Source organism: Rhinatrema bivittatum, chromosome 9 (genome assembly GCF_901001135.1).
Source record: "Rhinatrema bivittatum chromosome 9, aRhiBiv1.1, whole genome shotgun sequence".
NCBI lineage: Eukaryota > Metazoa > Chordata > Amphibia > Gymnophiona > Rhinatrematidae > Rhinatrema > Rhinatrema bivittatum.
In genome coordinates this window covers 125,541,612-125,558,319 of record NC_042623.1, presented here as the reverse complement: position 1 = coordinate 125,558,319, position 16,708 = coordinate 125,541,612, and the positions used below count along the sequence as shown (strand labels likewise).

Genomic DNA, 16,708 nt, shown 5'->3' with positions numbered 1-16,708 from the left:
ATGGTGGTGACATCCAATTAAGATCATTGTTGAATCCTATAGAACTGAATATGCAATGAGGATCCAAACAGAGAAAAGGACTCTCAGTTAAACAGACTGTGGCTTTTCCCAAAGATTTCTTCCCCCCAAAACTTAGACTTGCAAGTTTACAGATGTAGTGAACTGCAGCAAGCAAAGACTGAGCTCTGCACTCTGCAGCCTTCTCCATATCTGGGAAGCAGGAGGCTTGCCAATGATCCCTTAAAAGAATTAAAGCTAAGAATTTCTTTACCCTATTCCTGCCGACATATCAAAGAAACTGTTTGTAATATGTCTGTGAGACCTTTGGTTTCTAGCTGTCATCTGCCTGTAAGGGGATTTGCTGGATTTTCCCTGAGGTGTGTTGCTTTTTTTGCAGGAGTTTGACCCACAATGCTTAAGGGTGAGACAAAATTGGCTTGCTTACCTTTCAGATGGGTTAGTTAGTTTTGGCAAATGCGTAATTAACAAATGCAAAGTTGGCTTGGAGATAATGCATCAGTTATTTTTATCTATTTATTACAGTGCTTTGCTCTGCAAAACTAATTTAAAAAAGCAAAAAAAAAAATCTGTACCATATTAAATCTTGTTTATGTATGCTGCTGCAATAAACTGATTACCTCACAGTGTAAACAACTTCCCTTAAAACTTAACCAATTCGTATCATCAAATTATAATTTAAGTTTTTAAATCTACAATAGCCATCATCTATTAGCCTCCCAATGAGACATGGCTGATTCACACACTCTAGTATTACCCATGATTGGATGCTTAGAGCAGTTTTATCAGAAGTGGACCTAAATCATCTTGGACCAATGGGTCCTGGACATGATTCACCATAGTTACGCCTTGGAGTTAGTCACCCCATTGCCTGAAGCCTTTACCACCTCGTGTTTCAGTTGTTAAACAGCGGGTGGTACAGGACATCCTTTTGAAACTTCAGTGGTTGCAGACCATGGTTTCAGTTACCCAAGCAGAAAGGGGTTGGGGGGAGGAATTCAATTTATTTTATAGTTCCCAAAAAAGGATATGCCTTCTGGAGGAAGTGAACAGCTATCTTCACTGCTCACTTCAGGTTAGAGGCCCTATGTTCGTTCTCATGTTGGCCTGACAGAGCAAATATCTTTCTTCTCTGGACCTGTCTGAGGCTTATTTCCACATTCCCATCAAATGGGAAGATCAGAGGCATCTCTGGTTTTGTATTCTACTGCAACACTTTCAGTTTAGAGGGCTCCTATTTGGTCTGGTGGCAGCACTATGCACCTTCACCAAGGTTGTTGGTGACAGCCATTTTGCAAAGGGAAGGGGTCTTTGTGCATTCTTATTTTGACAGTCATGTGGCTCGGGGAGTTTGGTCTCAGGAGGAAGTAGTATCATCAATCAACAGGTTGGAGACTAGCGTAAGGTACCTGGCTCTGCTTCAGTTTCTTTCCTTGTAGGAGGGGAAAGCAAGAAGTGCTCTCAGACATTGCAACAGTGGTGGCTTATGTTAAACAGGACGGAACCAAGATTCTAGAAATTTGAGGAGATGACTTTTTTTTCTTTTCTCCTGGTTGGAAGTGCATTTACAGAACTTACTGGTGGTCCATGATGCAGAGCAGGAGAATGTGCAGGCAGATTTCCTGAGCAGGAACTGGTTAGATCTAGGTAAGTGGGAGCTGAATCAGGCTTCATCTCATGGTGTGAAAGTAAAGCTTACCTTACATGAATTTAATGGCAACATTCAGGAATGCCAAAGTGGAGTGGTTCTTTAGCTAATGCAACAAATTTTGTGCCACAGGCACAAATGCATTAGTTTAACCTTGGCTGTACTGGGAGCTTTATGTATTTCCTCCATGTCCACTAATTGGGAGGCTTCTTCAGAGTCAAGGTGGAATCCAATCTGGTCATCCTGATAGCTGTAGATTTGCTCCTTTTAGCCTTACAAAAAAACCATACTATCATAGATGCCTATTCCAACCTTTTTAACACTACCACCTTCTGCCTCTTCTGGGTTAACAGCAACCATTTCTGCTAAGATCTCAACAGTAAGAGCACTATCAGCCTAAAATGGCCCAATAGGCCCAACCTGGACCAAACTTTTTATCCCTCCAAATGTTCTTCAACAGGCCTTCCTGGAGATAATGCACCAAACAAACAAGGACCTCTGTGTCCTAAAAATCAAGAAGTCTGGATACCATTTGCATTTTCTCCCAGTTACCTTCTCTTTCTCATTGCTCTACACTCAATTCAGATCCATCTCACTTTACACAGTTATATCTGGAAGTGTAATTGCTCCTTCAGTAGCATGGATAGGGGTTTTACTCCCAATATTTCCTCATTGCCCATTAAATCAGGAGAATTGAAGGCAATTATGGATTAGAAAAAAATGAACAAACATCCTGCTGTAGGAGAAATTCAAATATAAATTCTCAGTGTGATTCTCACCTATATACAAAAAGAGGAATTGATATGCCTCTTGATCTGAAGGATGCATAGGCTTACTCTCATCCATCCCTCCCACTGGTGCTAGCTTTTGCTTCAAAGTGAATGCTTCATATTATCAGTACAAAGTACTCCCTTTCAACCTATTGGCATTTCAGTCTTGAGCAAGTGCTTCGCATTTAGTGGCAGTGTACATGCATCACCAGGGAATTTATCTTCCTGGACAACTGGCTAGTCACAGCAAGGTCCTGGGAAGAAGTGGTGTTCTGCCTGCACAAGATGATTCATCTGCGGGCTTTGGGATTTCTGGTACCCACTCAGAAAATCAAATTCATTGCGGCATGGATAGACTCCCAGCAAGAGAGCTTTTCTTTTGTCAGAACAAGTGAACACAATGAGATTGCTCATTTGCAAACTACTGGCCTCGCCGCACATGACAACCAAAGCAATTCTTGTTGTTTTAGGTCATATGGTGATGGGAATCAGTGAGGTTGTTTTTTATTGGTTTAAATCATATATGACAGGAAGCAAAATATTTCATTCCAAGGCTCTAACTCTGTATGTACTTCAGTGTGGTATCCCTCAGGGATCTATTTTGTCAGCAGTTCTTTTTAATGGATACCTACGCCCATTGTGTATTTTGATTGAGAAGCTAGGAGTTGAATTTAGGGTATATGCTGATGATTTACAACTATATTTCCCTGCAAATGATGCTTTACCATTAATAGTAGATAAGGTGTCAAAATGTGTAACTACTATAAATTATTGGATAGAGAACAATTTGTTCCTAATTTTTCTAAAACTGAGATTTTGAACTTCTCCCTGATCTTACTAATTGCCCTAAAATGGTTTAGTACAATGATTCCTGTTACGATCACAGAAAGAAATCTAGGGGTTTTAAAGCAGGGTAAATCTTGTTTGGTTTTTATTCCAATCTAGGGCTATTTTGAAATCTGGATTTTATAAATTGCATACTTTATTCCATGTTCATTATATTTTTGATAGAGGTGATTTTGAACTTTGGTTCAGAGATTTGTGATGCCATCAATAGATTATTGTAATGCTTTATATGTAGGACTCCCAAATTCTAGCCTTTGAGCTTTAAGAGTTACAGAATTCTGCTGCTAGACTCGTATTGTGAGGTATGCTGTGGGATCATATTATGCCTATGTTGTACAAATTGCGTAGGCTGCTCCCTTTACAACATATACAGTTTTATAAATTGCTGGTTTTAATATTTAAATCAGTTTAAAATGTCTGGTTTCATTGGTCAAAACCTTTGCGACTTTATGTATCTGGTAGAACTATTAAATTCCAGAGCTTGGGTTATTTAGAGATTTCCTTTATTAAAGCTATTAGCCTAATTTAAACTAGGAGCAGAATATTCTCAGTAATATAGGGCCTGTAATTTGGAACAAATTACTTGCTCCCTTGTGAGTAATTTCTGAAATAAAAAATATTAGAAATAATTTGTTCCAAGAAGCCTTTGGGAAAGTGAACAGTAATTGCCTGTGCATAGAGCATGATGATATAACTGATTTGGGTTTTTTTTATGATTATTTTATGAGCTGTGTGTCATGCCATGATAAAGTTGGTGCCACCTATAGGAGAGGGGCTCCTATTGGTCCTTGTCATCGGGAGGCGGACACAGGTGGTAGAGACCCAACCGGACCTTCTCCTTTACCAGCTCTCGTTCTCCGCAGGTTGAGCCCTTTGGTGCCAGGGCCAGCAGGACTTAGGAGCGGGTCTCCGGGCGAAGACTATGCTGAAGGTGTAAGCGAGGTCGGACGTACTAGTGGTCAAGGCCAGCAGCGAAATGGGGGGAATCCAGGAACAGGCAAATGGTCAGGGCAGGTGCCAGACAATGCAGAATCCAGGGACAGGCCAAGTTAAGAACCAGGAGAGCAAGCAGAGGGGATGAAGATCAGGAACACGTGGGACCAGGAACACATGGAGCAACCAGCAGCTCGGAGCAGAGCGGGACCTATTGCTGAGGCAAGGATGGGGCAGCAGGGGCTGCCTTAAATAGCATCTAGGATCGAGGTCAACATCAGGGGCTGCGGGAGGTTTTCCTGCCACGGCCTCTTTAAATCTAAGTGAGAGCTGCACGTGCCTAGCAGCAGCAGAGGCTGGCAGCACATTGGTGGCAGGGTCAGCTCCCCACAGCTCTAGAGGGAAGTGACAGTGGCTTCTCGGGGTGGGGATGAGTGAGGCTCCATGGCCGGCCACCGCAACAGTGCCCCCTTCCCAAGGGCTTGGGTTTCTTTGGGTGAGTGGTATGAAACTTCTTGAGGAGCTTTTTGTCCAGAATATTGGATGTGGGTTCCCTAGAGTTTTCTTCCGGGCCATACCCCTCCCAGGCTATTAGGTACTCCCACTTCTTGTTTCGGCGACAGACATCCAATATCTCTCTTTCACCTGGTATGTTTCATCTTCATCAGTGGAGACCCTTTTTGGGTTGGGCAGTCTCCGGGTTGGCCAAGACAAGATCACTGGTTTCAGCAGGAAAACATGAAAGATGATTTTCAGGGGTGATGAGTCAGACGAACTGAACGAAATCACTGTGAACCTGGAAGATGTAGTAGGTCAGATTGACAAACTAAAGAGTAGCAAATCACCTGGACCAGATGGTATGCATTCTAGGGTACTGAAGGAACTAAAAAATGAAATTTCTGATCTATTAGTTAAAAATTTGTAAGCTATCATTAAAATCATCCATTGTATCTGAAGACTGGAGAGTTGCCAATGTAACCCCAATATTTTTAAAAAGGGCTCCAGGGGCGATCCGGATAACGATAGACCAGTGAGCCTGACTTCAGTCCCAGGAAAAATAGTGGAAACTATTCTAAAGATCAAAATTTTATAGCATATAGAAAGACATGGTTTAATGGAACACAGTTAACATGGATTTACTCATGGGAAGTCTTGCCTAACAAATCTGAAAGGTGCTGCTGCAAAGGTAAAAGTGTTCAACAGGCATGGACATTGCTTAAAAATACAATCCTAGATGCACAGTCCAGATGTATTCCATGCATTAAGAAAGGTGGAAGGAAGGTAAAATGACTAACGGCATGGTTAAAAGGTGAGGTGAAAGAGGCTATTTTAGCCAAAAAAAATCCTTCAAAAATCAGAAGAAGGATCTATCTGAAGAAAATAGGAATAAGCATTGGCAAACTAAGTGTAAAACATTGATAAGACAGGTGAAGAGAGAATTTGAAATGAAGTTTGCCGTAGAGGCAAAAACTCCATAATTAAAAACTTTTTAAAATAATATATCTGAAGCAAGAAACCTGTGAAGGGAGTCTGTTAGACCGTTAGATGACCAAGGGGTTAAAGGGGCTCTTAGGGAAGATAAGGCCATTGCAGAAAGACTAAATGAATTCTTTGCTTCCGTGTTTACTAATGAGGATGTTGGGGAGATACCGGTTCCGGAGATGGTTTTCAAGGGTGATGAGTCAGACGAACTGAACCAAATCACTGTGAGCCTGGAAGATGTAGTAGGCCAGATTGACAAACTAAAGAGTAGCAAATCACTTGGACCGGATGGTATGCATCCTAAGGTACTGAAGGAACTCAAAAATTAAATTTCTGATCTAGTTAACATTTGTAAGCTATCATTTAAAATCATCTATTGTACCTGAAGACTGGAGAGTTGCCAATGTAACCCCAATATTTAAAAAGGGTTCCAGGGGCGATCCTGGAAACTATAAACCAGTGAGCCTGACTTCAGTGCCAGGAAAAATAGTGGAAACTATTCTAAAGATCAAAATCATAGAGCATATAGAAAGACATGGTTTTATGGAACACAGTCAACATGGATTTACTCATGGGAAGTCTTGCCTAACAAATCTGCTTCATTTTTTTGAAGGGGTTAATAAACATGTGGATATAGGTGAACCAGTAGATGTAGTGTATTTGAATTTTCAGAAGGCGTTTGACAAAAGTCCCTCATGAGAGGCTTCTAGGAAAACTAAAAAGTCATGGGATAGGAGGCGATGTCCTTTTGTGGATTACAAACTGGTTAAAAGACAGGAAACAGAGAGTAGGATTAAATGATCAATTGTCTCAGTGGAAAAGGGTAAACAGTGGAGTGCCTCAGGGATCTGTACTTGGACCGGTGCTTTTCAATATATATAAATGATCTGGAAAGGAATACGATGAGGTTATCAGATTTGCGCATGATACAAAATTATTTAGAGTAGTTAAATCACAAGCGGACTGTGATACATTACAGGAGGACCTTGCAAGACTGGAAGATTGGGCATCCAAATGGCAGATGAAACTTAATGTGGACAAGTGCAAGGTGATGCATATAGGGAAAAATAACCCTTGCTGTAGTTACACAATGTTAGGTTCCATATTAGGAACTACCACCCAGGAAAAAGATCTAGGTATCAAAGTGGATAATACTCTAAAATCGTCGGCTCAGTGTGCTGCAGCAGTCAAAAAAGCAAACAATGTTAGGAATTATTAGGAAGGGAATGGTTAATAAAACGGAAAATGTCATAATGCCTCTATATCGCTCCATGGTGAGACCGTACCTTGAATACTGTGTACAATTCTGGTCGCTGCATCTGAATAAAGATATAGTTGCGATGAAGGTACAGAGAAGGGCAACCAAAATGATAAAGGGGATGGAACAGCTTCCCTATGAGGAAAGGCTGAAGAGGTTAGGGCTGTTCAGCTTGGAGAAGAGATGGTTGAAGGGGGGATATGATAGAGGTCTTTAAGATCATGAGAGGTCTTGAACGGGTAGATGTGACTCTGTTATTTACACTTTCGAATAATAGAAGGACTAGGGGGCATTCCATGAAGTTAGCAAGTAGCACATTTAAAACTAATCGGAGAAAATTCTTTTTCACTCGACGCACAATAAAGCTCTGGAATTTGTTGCCAGAGGATGTGGTTAGTGAAGTTAGTGTAGCTGGGTTTAAAAAAAGGTTTAGATAAGTTCTTGGAGGAGAAGTCCATTGATGGCTATTAATCAAGTTTACTTAGGGGCGGATTTTCAGAGCCCTGTTCACCTAAATCCGCCCAAAACCGGGCGGATTTAGGCGAGCAGGGCCCTGCGCGCCGGTGAGCCTATTTTACATAGGCCTACCGGCGCGCGCAGAGCCCCGGGACTCGCGTAAGTCCCGGGGTTCTCCGAGGAGGGCGTGTCGGGGGCGGGCCTGGTCGTCGTGGCGTTTAGGGGGCGTGTCGGCAGCATTTTGGGGGCGGGTACGGGGGCGTGGCTACGGCCTGGGGCGGTCTGGGGGCGTGGCCGCGCCCTCCGTACCCGCCCCCAGGTCGCGTCCCGGCGCGCAACAGGCCCGCTGGCGCGCGGGGATTTACTTTTCATTCCGGGAGGCGTAAATCCCCGGAGAAAGGTAAGGGGGGGGTGTAGACAGGGCCGGGCAGGTGGGTTAGGTAGAGGAAGGGAGGGGAAGGTGAGGGGAGGGTGTTAGAGGATTCCCTCCGAGGCCGCTCCGATTTCGGAGCAGCCTCGGAGGGAACGGGGGTAGGCTGTGCGGCTCGGCGCGCGCCGGCTATACAAAATCGATAGCCTTGCGCGCGCCGATCCCGGATTTTAGCAGATATGCGCGGCTCCGCGCATATCTACTAAAATCCAGCGTACTTTTGTTGGCGCCTGGAGCGCCAACAAAAGTACGCCTATTCGCGGTATTTGAAAATCTACCCCTTAAGGAATAGCCACTGCTATTAAATGCTTCGGTAGCATGGGATGATCTTAGTGTTTGAGTGGTTGCCAGGTTCTTGTGGCCTGGTTTGGCCTCTGTTGGAAACAGGATGCTGGGCTTGATGGACCCTTGGTCTGACCCAGCAAGGCAATTTCTTATGTTCTTACATTGTGGATTCTCGATGTGTGGAGGTGGAGCTGATAAGTGACTGGAGTAATCTGTCGGAGGATGGAGAAGGGGCCAATATAATGGGGTGCCAGCCTCATGGGGAGGGTACCTGAAGTCCTATTTTGTGAGTGCTCAGCCACACTTTGTCCCCAGGTTTGAGCTGCGGAGCAGGAAGTCTGTCTGTCTGTAGTTGCCTTGGCTCTCTGGGAGGCTCTGCAGATCATAGTCTCTGTTTGAGACCACAGTTCCTGAAGTTCATGTGCTGTTAACTGAGCTGCCGGAGATGGGACAGACAAAGGTACGGTAAGTGGTTGTCTTCCATACACAACAAGGAAGGGTGACAAACCAGTGGCAGCATTGGAGTGCAAGTTGTGCCCCTTCCAACCACTGTCGCCATTCCTCAAAGGCCAGGAGCTCCTTATCCCCAATACCATAACCTCTCTCCGCTAGAGAGAACTTACGGGGAAAAATAGGAGCAGGGATGGAAGATCCCCTTAGCGGTGAGCTGACCCAGAACTGCCCTGACTGCGATGGAGGAGGCATCGACCTCCAGGATGAAGGGGCGTGTAGGATTTGGGTGGAGGCAGGATTCACCGAGAAAGGTTTGCTTCAAGTTTGTAAAGGTGTCCAGCGCTTCTGCAGGCCACTTTCTAGTATTGACTCCTTTCCTAGTGAGTGCCATATATGGGGAAACCAATTCAGAGAAGTGGGGAATGAAATGTCAATAGAAGTTAGCAAAACCCAGAAATTGTTGTAAGGATTGAAGCCTGGCGGGCTGGGGCCAGTCCCAGATGTAGGCCATCTTCTCTGGATCCATTCTAAAGCCTGTACTGGAGATAATGTATCTCAGGATGGGACGAGACTCTTCTTAAAATATGCATTTCTCCAGTTTTGTGGAGAGTATATGGGCACACATGCGTTGGAGGACTTGTTGAACATTGCAACGATGAGATCGGAGGTCCTTTGAGAAGACAAGAATGTCAGTAGAGAGACCACTATACTGGTATATAGTAGGGCCCGAAAGATTTCGTTCATCATATATTGGAATACCACGGGGGCGTTACATAATCCAATCGGCATCATAAGTACTCATAGTGGCTATCCTGGGTATTAAGTGGTTTTCCACTCGTCTCCAGGTTTAATCCGAACCAGGTTTTATGCCCCTCTGAGGTCTAACTTTGGTAAAAATTCAGGCTCCCTGCCAACGGTCCAACAGCTCTGAGATGAGGGACAAGGGGTACTGGTCTTTCTTGCTTATGGTGTTAAGCCCCCGGTAGTCTATGCAGGGTCGAAGAGTGTCATCTTCCTTGGCCACAAAGAAGAAGCTGGCCCCTGCCAGCGACATTGAAGGTCGAGTGACACCCCTTTCCAAGTTCTCCTGAATATATTTGGCCATGGCCTCTGTCTTGGGACGGGATAAAGGGGTACACTCTTCCCTGAGGAAGAGTGGTTTCAGGAACTAAATTGATGGCGCAGTCATATGGACAATGTTCTGGCAGGATTTCTGTGTTCTCCTTAGAGAAAGCATCACGTAGCTGGCATACTGTGAAGGCAAATCCAGGGAGGCTGCTGCAAGAAGCATCGAGGGGGAGCACCTAATAGGAAGAAGACACTCCTGGTGGCAATGGGAACCCCATTTGGCCAGTTGGTGTCTCCCAATCGATTTAACGGGGGAGTGCTGCTGTAGCCATGGTAACCTGAGGACAATTGGATGGACGGCCCTTTCAATTATGTGAAATGTTATCTCTCCAAAATGCAGCATGCCAGTCCAGAGGTGCACAGGGAGAGTGGTCCTGGTAACTCTCCCTGGAAGAGGGTCCCCTGAGAAGATCACCAACGGGGTGTTCCATAGTACCGTGGGCAGGTTTAGATGGTCAATCAGGCTCTTCATAGTAATGTTTCCTCCTGTACCCGAGTCTAGAATGGCCAGGGTAGAGAACTCTTGCTGATTCTTGGGAAGGGCCACTGGGAGCACGAGTTGGGGAGCAGGATTCATGAAGCCTAGAACCACCTCCCCAGTTGGTTCTAGGCCTGGAAGTTTCCTGGCTTCTCCGGATATTGGGCCAGAAAGTGCCCCTTCCCTGCACAGCACAGGCCATGGTCCGGTGGTGCTGCCTTTCTTTAGGCATCAGAGGGCTTTGCCCCAGTTGCACAAGTTCCTGCTGCTGTGTTCCAGATGCCAGAGATGGTGTCACCAATGGTCTGGAAAAAGATGGTGCCAAAGAAATGGGCCTGCGGGGTACCCGCAACTCCCGGGCACATTGCTGGAGGCGGCAATCTATCCTGCCGGCGAGGTCGATGAGAGCATCCAGGGATTCCAGGAAGTCCCAGGCAGCCAGCTCATCCTTGATAAATGAGAACAGACCCTCCAAGAAGATACTTCTCAGGCTGTCTTCCCGCCAATTCAGTTCAGTGGCCATGGTGTGAAATTCTTTAGTGTAGTCCGACAATGGCCATGCTCCTTGGCGGATGTGTAGGATATCCGAGCCGGTGGCGACCAGTTGACAAGGCTCATTGAAAGTCTGCTTGAACACTTGGACAAAGTGTTGTAGGTCCTGGAGGAGTGGGTCCCCTTGTTCCCATTGGGGGGATGCCCAGGGCAATGCCTTGCCCTTGAGGAGGGAGAGGATAAAGGTGGTCTTTATGGCGTCCAAAAAAAACTATGCGGGCTGTAGCATGAAGTGCATGAAATGCTGGTTGAGAGAGCCTCGGCATTGCCCGGGGTCACCAGCATACTGGGGAGGAGCCGGTACTTAGAGGGAGGATACTGCAGGTGCCGCTGAACCTGGAGGGGTATCAGTGGCTGTGGAGGCGGGCGTTCAAGTGTTGTAAGGAGGCCACCAGCATCTCCATAAATTGCTGCTGCTGAATTTTCAAAGCTAGGCCTGGAAAGATCTGCTGGGTTCATGGCCTCAGCAAACTGTTACGTGGAGCGGTGGACCCCTGGGCCAAGACGAGGTTGGTGCCACCTATAGGAGAGGGGCTCCTATAGGTCCTCATTGGGAGGTGGATGCAGGTGGTGGAGACCCAACAGGACCTTCACCTTTACCAGCCAACAACACAGAATCCAGGGACAGGCTGAGTCAAGAACCAGGAGAGCAAGCAGAGGGGACGAGGAGCTGGAACAGGAACTGGACCAGGAACACACTGAGCAATGAGCAGCTCAAAGCAGAGCGGGACCTGTTGCTGAAAGATGGCGCAGCAGGGGCTGCCTTAAATAGCGTCTAAGGTTGAGGTCAACATCCGGGGCCATGGGAGGTTTTCCGGCCGTGACCCTTTTAAATCTAATTGAGAGCCATGTGTGCATCTAGCAGTGGCGGTAGGGTCTGGCTCCCCACTGCGCTGGAGGGAAGAGGCTACTCAGACCAGCTCGGGGGGAGAGTGTGGCCGGCCGTGAGGCTCCGCGGCCAGCCACTGCAACACTGTGTATGGTCTATTTTAATGTGATATTTGTATTTGTGTTGTAACCCACTTAGCTTGCCTGGTATGTGTTTATAAATGGGCTAAAACTATTCTTAAATAAAATAGTCCCTCTGACCCACTTTCATATCCATTACTTGCAGTGGGATCTGCGCTGTTAATGGGATGAACTAACTTGGCCACTGTCAACCAAACCGGTATGACTGTTTTTCCTAATATTGGTATAGAAATTTTTAATAAATAAATACAAGTTTCTAGGGTTATGAAATGGGATTTGCACTGATGGTTAAACCCCACATATTTCAGGAAGGAGCTTTGCTTCACATTCTACCCTTCAAATAACCCTCATGACAGATATATCTCTGTAAAAGAATGGGGCAACCCATACAGGATCTTTTTGAACGCATAGCACTTAGTCTCTTGAGGAAAGCATATTTCAGATCAATCTACTGGAACTAAGAGCAATCTAATATGATCTTAACAACCTTCATTCATCACTTTTAGGGGAAGAGCATCTTGATTCAAACTGACACCCAAGTTGCCATGTCAACAAACAGCATTAGGATCATGGACTCTTGTCAAGAGCATTGAAGATTTGGCAGTGGGCAACCAAGAATCATCCAGGGATCTCCAACAAGGTAGCAGATTGTCTCAGCAGAGTGTTTGGTCTGCATGAGTGGTCTCTGTGACAATCAGCAGCCAACAAACTATTCAACTTATGGAAGTCTACCATCAGTGGAACTTCTTGCAATGGAACAAAACAACTAGAAAAATGTTGCTCAATTCTATCCAGCAGTCTCAGGTTGGCTCAGGATGCTTTCTTACTTGATTGAGGCATAGGTCTTGTACACTTTTCCTCTGATACTGATGATTGCCAGAACAGTGCAAAAACTATTACAAGACCAGCTAGATTGATTCTCATAGCTCCAGCATGGCCCAGACAAACATAATTTGCATATCTTGTAAATTTTGACCTGTACCCCTATACATCGGGGGTCAGATCCTTGCATTAAGAAAGATGAACGTTCTAGCATCTGAACCTTCCATCCCTCAACCTAACTGCTGGTCTTTCTTTGCCCAAAGAAATTTGATATAATGGTTTGTTAGGAAACCATCAACTAGGAAAAACTATGCATTTAAATGGAAAAGAGAGCTTGCAAATGGTGTCAAAAAATCACCTTGGACCCATTTTCTTGTGAGTCCAAATTTTGCTCAAGTACTTGCTGCTCCTTTCTGAATCTGGTCTTGCTACATACTTTGTAAGTGCATATCTCAGCATCATGTTTCTATAGACAATAAAGATGGATACACATATAAATGAGATATTGCCCTGAGAGGAGAGGGAAAACAGAGAATTCTTTGTCGGAAGGAAGAGATTGGGAGACAGTTGGGAATGGTAGATGTTGAAAATAGGATGGATTACAAGGGAAGTTAGGAGGAAAATTGGTAAAAGTGATGTTAGAGGGTATTGATGATTTCTGTTATACTTGAATACTTGACACATGTATGGTATTATATGATATAAGAAACAGTTTGTAATCATTTGATAGAATATGCATAGAATGTTTACATTTTTAATGTGTGTGAATGGTTTGAATGTGCTAGATGGTTTTTATATGTATAGATAGGAGATTTATTATGGTATAATTAATAAATAATATTGACACAGATCAAGCCACATCCAGCTTCATCTGGCTCTTTTGTTCTCTTGCTGCTCAGACCCACCAAGTCACCAGGAAATATGGGACTGCTGGGGATGGAGGGTAGAAAAGATATGGGTCCAGCAACTGCAGTCATATACACATTTTTAGTATCATTTTTTTTGCTAAGTCAGAAAAAATGGTTCCCTATTCTTGAGTTACAGCGCTAGGGTGATAACTTCCTCATTTGTAAATTACAATGTCTGAAACTTAAGTGAAGTATTTCTTCTAAAATATATCAGAGTAGAAATAAAAGAGCAGTGTTTCAGAACGGGGTCTATAATTTTAGCTATAATATTTCAAGGAAGTCTCTTCAAATTAGTTTCTTCCTGCCTTTCTGGGCTTGCATTCAACTATACCATTCCTTAGACAAGGCAGTTCCTCTTTCTCACACATGCAACAGAGGGGCTTAATTTAAACTGTCAGCATCTCTGAAAGCACATACTTTCTTTTTATAATTCCTACATGCCTACTTCTAAGTCCATAATGGTAGCAGAGCTGCTATTACTGATCAGGTCAGGTCTCCGTGTACTTCTCTCTCATTATGGGATAAAACTGTCCTCCTTGTGTGACAACAAAGTTCTTCACATTCTCTGGCCCTTCACTCTAATACAGTTGCTTATTCAGTAAATGCTCTGCTCCAACTCTCATCTTGAGACTCCCCACTTGCCATGGCTAATTCAGCCTGTTCATCAATGGAAAAAGCAAGTTTGCTTATCATAAACGGTATGTTCCATAGACTGAACTAATAATGCTAAAAGCTTGCCTGCCTGCCTCTCTGGAGAGTCAACTAACTAACTAAAATAAGCTTTGATATTGACCTGAGAAGGTTCACAAAGCTACTCCCACACAAACTCCTACGTATGCTCAGAGCTTAAAGCTCTACCAGCTAGGAGAGAAGAGTTTGTTCATTGCCGCTGGATGACATAACCCACATGTCATGAGTAGTTCATCCTGCTATGTATGGAAAACACCATTTAGTTAAGCAAACTTGCTACCTGTATACTGGAGAAAAATGGAAACATAGTGGGGTTGTACATGGTGAACCTCTTAATGATTGTGGGGAGGGGTGGTGATAGGAAGAGACTATGCAGGATCAAATTTATTGAGGGGGAAGCAAAATAAAAATGGCCAGCTGTACTTGTTAAATTTAATTTTGTGGAATACTGAATAACTGGATACAACAGGTTAAGACTGTGGTGCAATTGAATGGCTCAATACTAGCATAGCAGGAGGTGAGGTATGAGATTAAGATGCATTGGATGAGCTGTATGCAATTAAGCCTGTATGATCTCTGTCTATACTCTATTTATTTCTAATGTGCTGTCTCACTTTCCTGCTTGCTTTTGTGTTGATAATAGCTGACAAGTGTTTATTTCTCTTTCTTCCTCTTGCCCCCAATTGCCAGAGGTTCTCTTTACAGGAGAGTAATATGGTATCCCGCTACAAGACTGAGTTCCTGGAGTTGGAGAAGATTGGTGCAGGGGAGTTTGGCTCTGTCTATAAGTGTGTGAAGAGGCTGGATGGGTGCCTCTACGCCATCAAGCGATCCAAGAGACCTCTGGCAGGATCTACTGATGAGTGAGTGCGGCATTTTGCTAAATGCTGGGGCTTTGCATGGCTATTCTGTAATGAGCCAGTAGGAGGGCTTTATATGGCAGCTATTCCTGCAATGGCCTCAAAATTCACAGCCACAGAAAAAGGTATAATTATTAAAGCAATAGTGCTTTAATGGCAGGAGGCTAGGAAAGGGAAATGCATTTAATTTCCTTTTTCATTTCTTGAAAACAGAGTAGTAGAATTAGTTGGTTCTCCCAGTTTTTTCTTCTCAAGGTACAGGTGATTGATCCTTTAGCCTTGCTGTTGTATCTGAAGAAGGAACCTATGGTAGGTTTTATATAAAGTATTCCAACCTGCAGAGAATCCAGTATGCTCCATTTACAGAATAAGATGAGCTATAACAAAATATTTAAAAGTTCCAAATTGGTTCATCCTATGCATGATTGCTATCTTCATGAAAATGTTTACTGACAACCTGTATTACCATTGCTATTTTGTGCACAGCTAGACTTCTAACCCCTTTATATGCTGATATATAGGTCCCAGCTCCTGAGCTGCAGTCTTAGGGAGCCTGTGCCCACAGCTTCCATCAATTGATGCTTTTACTAAAATGATACCTGTAAAAAATGTCACTTTTTTTGTTCATAATCTGTTTCTAGTTTTTTTGTTTGTTTTTACTGTTAGTAAATTTCCTGAGAGTTTGTAACTCTGATACAATGACAAGAGGTTGGTAATGGATTTAGTTTTGTTCTGGTCAACTGTCCAGCATTTTAATGGAACAGAATTTATTTTGCCTCTAGCTTTTTACACAAGGCAATGAAATTCTTCTGTGAATAAGAGACATTTGTTACTCTTAATACCAAAGCTCTTCATGAATAAGCTACAAAAGTGCAAGACAACATCCGATAGTGCCAACACAGAGAGACTGATATTCAAAAGATCTATGTGCCTAACCTAAGTAGTTAAGCACCTAGATCTCCTTAAATGAAAACTTCTCCCTGCTGAGTACTTATATTTAGCTGCTTAAAATAGGGTCAAGGTTGGAATCTGTTTGGGGGAAGTAAATTATAGGCATTTAGCACTGATTTACAGTGCTAGGTTTCCAACTTACATTAAATATTTATTCACCTATATTTATTTGTTTTATTCTCCAGTTTCCATTTTGTTCAGTGTAGATAACAATCACACATATAAAATGTACTACAGACAAACTCATAAAACATTGATTGAATAAAATATTGAAAAAAATACCATCTGCACTACTACATTGTTGCTACTGATAGCTCAGGAAAAGCTCAGGCATTTTTCCTGAAAATCTTGACATCTCCTTAATTTCTTAATTCTATCAGCATAGCATTCCACAAAACTGGGCCTATATATGACTCTGCCTTATTCTTTTTTTTATTTTTAATTTTTTTTACGTGACTGCTGAAGTCTATAGTCCCGTAAGCTTGGATCTATTAAATACAGGCTTGAAGACTGCAAAGAACAAACAGAAGGCTTTTTTTATCTAGTAAATTAGATAAGTTACATGGGTTTTCAGCATACAAAGGTTTGTGGACAATCACTATTAATTTAAATTGAGTTCTCCACTGTATTTGGAAGCCAGTGAAAAGATTGCAGCATTGGAGACAGTTGGCCTGAAGTTTAGAGAACCTAACACCCTTTCAGCTGCATTCCGTACCAATTGAAGAGCTGTACCTGATACTTTGGCATCTTCAATACTGTTACAATAATTTA

The 16,708-nt window shown here is 43.5% G+C and overlaps 1 protein-coding gene across 1 annotated transcript in view; it reads left to right on the top strand.

Moving 5' to 3' along the window:
- LOC115099566 (wee1-like protein kinase 2) overlaps positions 1 to 16,708 on the top strand; it is a 135,755-nt gene that overhangs the window by 39,024 nt on the left and 80,023 nt on the right. Inside the window, 1 exon segment of the mRNA XM_029617300.1 lies at positions 14,817 to 14,989. Coding sequence (XP_029473160.1) covers positions 14,817 to 14,989 — 173 coding nt within the window.